The sequence below is a fragment of the Phacochoerus africanus genome, chromosome 15, assembly GCF_016906955.1.
Source record: "Phacochoerus africanus isolate WHEZ1 chromosome 15, ROS_Pafr_v1, whole genome shotgun sequence".
NCBI lineage: Eukaryota > Metazoa > Chordata > Mammalia > Artiodactyla > Suidae > Phacochoerus > Phacochoerus africanus.
The window spans coordinates 111,766,618-111,774,271 of NC_062558.1; the positions used below are offsets into that span (position 1 = coordinate 111,766,618).

Below are 7,654 nucleotides of genomic sequence, written 5' to 3' on the forward strand. Positions count from 1 at the left end.
GATACCAGAAAGGTGTGGTCAGCACCTTGGAGAGCGCCAAAGATGCCCTACTGAGACACTGCGCAGGACTCAAGGTTGCCAGAGAATTTACTTGCCTGAAGGAAATAAGGGGCTGGCAGGGGACAGAGCCTAGGAAACAGTATTAGTGCTATTTCATTGTATTTTGTAGGAACCATTAGAACATGAAGACTTCCAAATTGATCTTCATAAGAAAGTTCTTGAGGGAGCTGGCACTTTATGGACAGGGACTTCAACTGTCAAAGGCCATTAATGGCATATCTTCAGGTAGTATAATGATTTCAAAGGTCTTTACTAAGAGCCCATTTCCATAGGAGCTGGAGGTTTTTCAAAAGTTTAAAGGTATCAGGTTAATTCTCCCTCAACCTCAATGGTTGAGTTCATGACACTTCAGTACAGTTTTATAGTGTCCGTTGTGAATTGAAAATAATAACATAGGTATATGGCATGCTAATGGGCCATGCATTTATTTATTTATTTTTGGCCTGTGGCATGCAGACATTCCTGGGCCAAGGATTGACCAGTGACCTAGGCCACAGCGGTGACAACTCAGGATCCTTAACCCACTGAGCCAGCAGGGAACTCCTTAAATGGCCATTTTATTTAAACTTCACACTAATCTTATCAAGTAGATATGATCATTATCCAAGACTAAGAGAGGTTAGCAAACTTGTCTTACATCACACAGCTGATAATTAGAAGTGCCAGACCCTTGAGATCCTGCTGTATAGCACAGGGAACTATATCTAGTCACTTGTGATAGAATATGATGGAGGATAATGTGAGAAAAGGAATGTGTGTGTGTGTGTGTGTGTCTGGGTCACTTTTTTGTACAGCAGAAATTGACAGAACATTGAAAATCAACTATAATAAAAAAAAGAAAAAGAAAAAGAAGTGCCAGGCCTTGAACCCACTAGGGCTTCAGCATTCTAGTGGTTAATCAGTATGCTATACTTCCACTACATTGACTCAGCAGCCCTTATAAGGTTGTTGTGAGGGTTAAATATCTCACTAATAATCTTAGCTTAGGACTATCTTTTTCACTCAACTTCATCAGAGATATTCTCTGACCCAAGATCCAGGCTTTTATCCTCTTCCCAGAATTAGACAAACTCGAAATTTATCATGTCACTCTTATGATTATAATGTTTCAGTGGCTTCCCACAGGGTCCTCAGGATAATATCCCCACTCTTTATTATGCCTCATAAGGCCCTTCATGACCTGCCCCTGCTTAAATGGCCAGCCTTGTCATCTTTTATTTTATATTTTATTTTTTGTCTTTTTAGGTCTTTGCCCACAGCATATGGAGGTTCCAAGGCTAGGGGGTGAATCAGCTACTGGCCTATGCCACAGCCACAGCAATGCCAGATCCGAGCCATGTCTTTGACCTACACCACAGCTCATGACAACACCAGAGCCACAACAGGAACTCCTTTTTAGATTTATTTTTTATTTTTATTTTTTGTATTTTTAGCAGCCTTGTCATCTTTTGCCACTTTGTTCTTCAAACTCTCTGCTCAAGCCACACGGATGTGGTCTCATTAACAATGCTCTCTGGGAGTTCCTGTCGTGGCACAGTGGTTAATGAATCCAACTAGGAACCATGAGGTTGCAGGTTCGATCCCTGGCCTTACTCAGTGGGTTAAGGATCCAGCATTGCCGTGAGCTGTGGTGTGGGTCACAGATGAGGCTCGGATTCCACATTGCCGTGGCTCTGGCGTAGGCCGGCAGCTACAGCTCCAATTAGATCCCTAGCCTGGAAACCTCCATATGCCATGGGAAGCAGCCCTAGAAAAAACAAAAACAAAAAACGATGCCCTCTGTCACTTCCGGGGCTTGGCACATGCTATTCTCTTCCCAGAAACTTCCTTTATCTTCACTCCCCTTTCAGGGAGCTAAATTCTCCTCATCTTTCAGGCTTTAGGTTAGACATCCAATTCTTCTGTATGTGTTCATCTTTTCCCCAAATATGGATATAAATGAAGTAATAGCATCACAGAACTCTGTGCTGGTCAGATCGACCATGGAGTATTTTGTCCATTACTGGGCATAATATAGATCAAGCCTGAAGATAGGCAACCAAGATAGTGAGCATTATGGAATATTTTAAGTTATATGGGAGGTACTGAGGTAATGACTTAATGGATATTACCTCATGTAAACCTCATATAATTCTGTTGGATTGGGGAGGTACAGCCAAGAAAACTGAAACCCAGAGAAGTTAAACAACTTACTCAAGGTCCCTCAACTGGTAAATGGTAGGGCCTGGTGTTTGAACCCAAGTCTGTGTAAATTCAGAGCCCATGCCTTCAACCTCTGCAGAATACCACCTTTGGAAACGATATTATAAGGCTGATTTAGTGAGAAACTAGAAGGTCCTTAATCCTGAGAACAGATGACCAAGGAGAAACATAATAGCCATATTCATTACACAGGTAGGAGTTGTCACTTTGAAGAGTAATAGGGAAATAGATGGCTCGAGAGAAGAAAGCTCTCAAAAGGAGAAGGTGAGCCCCTGAAAGGCCCAAGAACCAGTTCTCTCTGTACATCTCAGTCCAATGTCTGGCACGGAAGGAAGACCTCCATGGGTTGAAGGAAATAGAGCTAAAACCCCCATGGATGCTCCCTCAATAGAGCATTACCTAATAGAGCACCACAGGCAGGATCAGGGAGAAAGGAGTTCTGCATCCTTGAACTAGATGACCTCTAAAGCTCCTGGCCACGCAAGGATTCTGTAATTATTGACTGAATCTATGACTCAGACTTGGGCAAATTACAGACCATCTAGCCTGAGTCAGTGTACTGAGATTTCAAAAAGTGGAGCACATGAGTGGCTGGAAGTTTTGAGCTCCTAGACCCAAAGCTTTTCACCTTGAAGGCAAAATGGTTCACCCTAAATCTGGGGAGTGAGAAACCTCTCAAACTTGCTCCAAAGGCTAATCTGGAAACAGAGACATTCAAGTCATTTACAGAGCAAAGATCTTCCTGCAGGTTTCAGCTGCTGTCACAGGAGCTGAAAAAGGAGAGGAACACTCACTCCTAGCAGGTGGTTGAGACAAAAAAAAACAAAAACAAACAAAAAAAAACCCAACAACAACAAAAAAATGTCAACTAATGAATTTCTTTTTTTTTTGTCTTTTTCTAGGGCCACACCCGAGGCATATGGAGGTTCCCAGGCTAGGGGTCCAATCGGAGCTGTTACTGCCAGCCTACACCACAGCCACAGCAATGCCAGATTCAAGCTGTGTCTGCGACCTACAGCACAGCTCCTTAACCCACTAAGCGAGGCCAGGGATCGAACCCGCAACCTCATGGTTCCTAGTCGGATTCGTTAACCACTGAGCCATGACAGGAACTCCAACAAATGAATTTCTGATAGTCATTTGCTGAATCAAATGGGTCCCAAAAGTGTTCACTGGGCCAACTGTTGTCCCCCCCAAACTCTGATTCCATTCACTCCATGCTCATGGCCTGTGGTCAACACTCAGAACTGTCCCCTCTACCCCCACAGAGTGAGTCCCAACAGAGTACAACTGAAAGCAAATATTCACCTTTCCTAGAGGGCTCATATAAATGTAGATGGTTCACAAAGATGATGAAATTTTTAACCAAAACTTATATTATCAGACCTTCAGATTCTACTTGCAAGAGACTCATGCATGCGAAGAAGAACAGAGACTTCTGTGGGGGTATAAAGACACCTAGTGATGGAAGTACCTTAATTGTATGGTCTGAGGTACAAATTCAATCAGTACACACATATACACACACACAACGCTATGAGACTAGCTGAAATACTCTTGTGCCAAAAATGTTTCCTTTTATGGCCACACCTATGGCATGTGGAAGTTCCCAGGCCAGGGACTGAATCTGACCCGCGGCACCTGCAGCACTGCCAGATCCTTTAACCCACTGTGCTGGGCCGGGGATTGAATCTGAGCCTCCTCTGCACCCCAAGATGCTGCCATTGGATTCTTAACCCACTGAGCCACAGTGGGAACTCTTGGTGCACAAAATTTTAAAGAAGCAATGAACTAAGTACAACACATCCTTATCAGCCTTATAGCATCTGTTTGGTGCATCTTTATTATGACCTACAGTTCTTTGACTCTATCCTTCCATGGTTTACCAACCTATATTTTCACTTGCTTCTCTCAACTTAAAAGACCAAACCTTCGCAGCGTATATCTAGAGCTAGAGCTTCAGTTAAGTTTCCCTCAATGCCTGTGACAGGGCGCTCCCTCACATGGGAGAACCTTAGCTGCACTGACCACTGCTTACATCTTTAAGCCTTTCTTTTATCAGGGATCTGAGCTCAAAGGTGTGCTGAATCTTTTTCTTCCTGCCTCTAAAGAAACATGGATCAGATATCGTGTAACTATGTGTAACCCAGCAAATTATTTTTTTCTGAACAGAAAGAAGTGTCTTCCACTCTTTACAGAAGAGTCAAAACTTCCACCTGCTAATAGAAAGCAGTGACTGCTGAGTAGGTACCAGGAACTTGAACTTAAAAACTGGATTTCCCTTGTAGCTCTTGACAAAGAAACGTACATTAAAAGTTTTCCAGCAATATGCCTTTCTCTCCTGAACTCAGTTAACAAGTGCTTTTTAATCAAAATATCTTGGGCTGAAAAGGTTAATATATATATATATATATATATATATATATATATATGGTTACTATTGATATACAGATCCCAGGACACAGCCTGCTTACATAGATGGAGGCTGTCCCCACAGACATTGCCTAGGGAGGTGTGTACACAGATACTGTACACATAGATGTCCTCACGGACTGATGTACATAGAGGCAGATGTTACTCACAGAGACAGATATCCACCAGGAACACGATGTACACCAAAAGCTCCCGAAGGGTGGTCTTGACATAAAGTTCCCGGTTCTCAGCTGTATTCTCAGTCAAGCTTGTTCCCCAGAGTCCTAAGGGACATTGGAAAGATGCCCAGGATCTCCAACAGAAGGGTGCCTTCCAGTGACCCCACCCATCCATCCCTGCACTTTATTCTCGTTTCCACCCCAGCCCCTTTCCCCATCACCTTATCTTAGGTGGGGCAGTCTAAGGTTCCATGTCTTCTCTCAAACTAGCTCTGCATAACATTCTGTGGCCCCAAGAGATGACTGTGCCAGCCTCATCCTCTGGGAGACCAGTAGACCAGCCTCTGTACTCTGGGGAATTCAGCTCTAACACAGACAATTCACAACCCCCAAAGAGATCCTGAGATTCCACCTCTCCTTCAGATTGTATCCCCCCCCTTTTTATTTTGCCTTTTCTAGGGCCATTCCCGTGGCATATGGAGGTTCCCAGGCTAGGGGTTGAATTGGAGCTGCAGCCGCCAGCCTATGCCACAGTCACAGCAACGTGGGATCCTACACCACAGCTCACGGCAACGCCGGATCCTTAACCCACTGAGCAAGGCCAGGGATCGAACCCGCAACGTCATGGTTCCTAGTCAGATTCGTTAACCACTGAGCCACAACAGGAACTCCAGATTGTATGCCCTTCTGAAAGCTTCTGGTGACCCCTTCTCCTGACTCCTCTCCCAGGAGAACACCCCGCCTCCCAACCAGGTACCTCTGATGCTGCGACAGATCTGGAGGCAACAGCTGGACACCAGAGTCTTGGGTGCCTTCTCCTGGGGTCCATCTTCAGGCGGCTTGGATTGGGGTTGAGGAGGCACCGCACTGGAGATGGTGCAGATCCTCAGTGTCCCATGCGGGGAAGGGGGACCACTGTAGGCTGGGTTGTCCCAGGCTCCATTCCCCAGCTTGTGTAGCTCCTGCGCCTCGGGACTTTCCACAGCCTTCATGGGGAATGAGGTGGGGAACCTGGCGCCTCAGGTACCCACTCTCACCTGGAGAAAGAGGGAGCAAAGCCACAGCCCAGTCCAGCCAGCAGAGGGCAAAGGAAGGGAGCGTGAGGGCAGCTGGTCTCCCACAGCCTCTGCCTCCAGCCTTTTGTAGGGGAAATCTGTGCCCATTTGGGGGAGCGAGCAGAGGCAGAAGGTGGGGGGTGGCCATTAATCCCGTCAGGGGCTCTCAGTCTGATAGGTGCGGGGGCGGGGGGGGGGAGGGGGGAGAGGGGGGCATGGGGATAGAGGATATGGAGATTGGGATTGGCAGGAAGGAGGGGTGAAAGAGGTAAATGCTGGGGGGAGAGGAGGGCTGCTTGCAGATGGGGCCTGGGGGGATGGTCCTGCATCTGACAGAAACAGTGATGAAAAAGCACTGGGCGGAGCTGGGAGAAGAGGAGGCAGGTCAGAGCTAATTTCCACTAAAAGCTCCTGAAAGGACGGACATGGATTAGGGTGGGGACCATGGCCAGGCCTGGGAGACTGAAAAGTGCCACCTCCCTCCCAGGCTCAGCCAGTGGTGTCTAAGGCTCTTTTACTGTCTTACCTTGAGCTGTCCCCCTGGTGGAGAAGGCGGGGCGGGCGGGGGGGGGGGGAGACCTCTCCTCCCTCGTTCCACCCCCACAGCTGGGGGAAAAGGATGGTGGCAGGAGTATCCCCTGTTTCAGATATTGAAGGGACAGGCTCTCTGACCACAGATGAGGAGGGGGAAAACCCTACAGAATTCCAGATCATCTGTATCCTTTTTTCTTTTTCTTTTTTTTTTTTTTTTTTTTTTTTTGTCTGGGCTCTTATAGCTTATGGGTGAGCGATACCAATAGAAAGGTCTTCCTTAAGGGTGTGGGGCTCAGGCTAGGGAAGAGGCTAAGCACTGATTGGGGAGATGGATTAGAGAGCAAAGGGCCAGGATCGTGTGACTTGAGACTCCTTAAGGGGAGTGTATACCTGGACCTAGCTCAGCTGACAACCCTCTCTTTTGGATCTGTTCAGTACCCGACCTAGAACAGTTAGCATGAGCACAAAATGCTTGCAGGGGAGATATCAGGGCTGGTCTGCTTTTTTTTTTTTCAACCTCAGGTTTCTGAATTAAAAGCCCCAGCAAGGACTCCCCCACACCCACACCCCCAAGCACATCCTCGCCTGTGTCCAGCCAGCTCCGGCCTCCAATCACCTACCCTGGCTCGCCTATGGGCATGTGCTGTGGCGCAGCGTGGGGCTGGACCCACAAGTGCAGGTGGTTCCCTCCTCCTTGATGGCTGGAGTGGGGGCTGCCCTCTCTCCAACTTGGTTCCCCCTCTGGGCTCTCTCGCTGCGCTGGCCTGAGGCCACCTTCAGGTGCAACAGACCATCACCCTGGTGGAAGTCACCAGTCTCAAATGTCCCCATAAAGAGGTGCTGACCCCAGACAACCCAGGGCTGGGCTCAGCTCCTTGATAAATAAGTGTACCTCGACAGCTCACTGACTGTCCTATCCTGAGTCTGCTGCATGGATCTCCTGCCCCAGGCCCAGAAACCATTAAAGACTAAAGTTAACTCTCCATCTGGGCTACAGCTAGGACAGCTCTGTGAGCATTCCTCCATGGAAGAGTTCCCATCTCTGCATTTTTTTGGCTAGTGAGACCCGTTCCAAGGTGTTTGTTTTCTTTGAGAAGACAAAGGATTAGGAACTGGGCCTCTACAGAATGTTTTCTCTGCAATCATGTCAGAGTGAAGGAACAGGATTTGCCACTTGTCACCCACAGGCTTTTTAAACAGTTGCAAAAGGAC

At 47.2% G+C, this 7,654-nt stretch overlaps 1 protein-coding gene across 1 annotated transcript in view; it reads right to left on the reverse strand.

Annotated features, from left to right (window-relative positions):
• Window positions 1-6,080, reverse strand: part of PKD2L1 (polycystin 2 like 1, transient receptor potential cation channel) — a 35,302-nt gene extending 29,222 nt beyond the window's left edge. The window contains exons 1-2 of the mRNA XM_047762678.1: window positions 5,611-6,080; window positions 4,845-4,958 (exon numbers count right to left, since the gene is read on the reverse strand). Coding sequence (XP_047618634.1) covers window positions 4,845-4,958; window positions 5,611-5,845 — 349 coding nt within the window. The 5' untranslated portion in view covers window positions 5,846-6,080. The remainder of the gene's footprint in view (window positions 1-4,844; window positions 4,959-5,610) is intronic.
• Window positions 6,081-7,654: the final 1,574 nt, after the last annotated feature.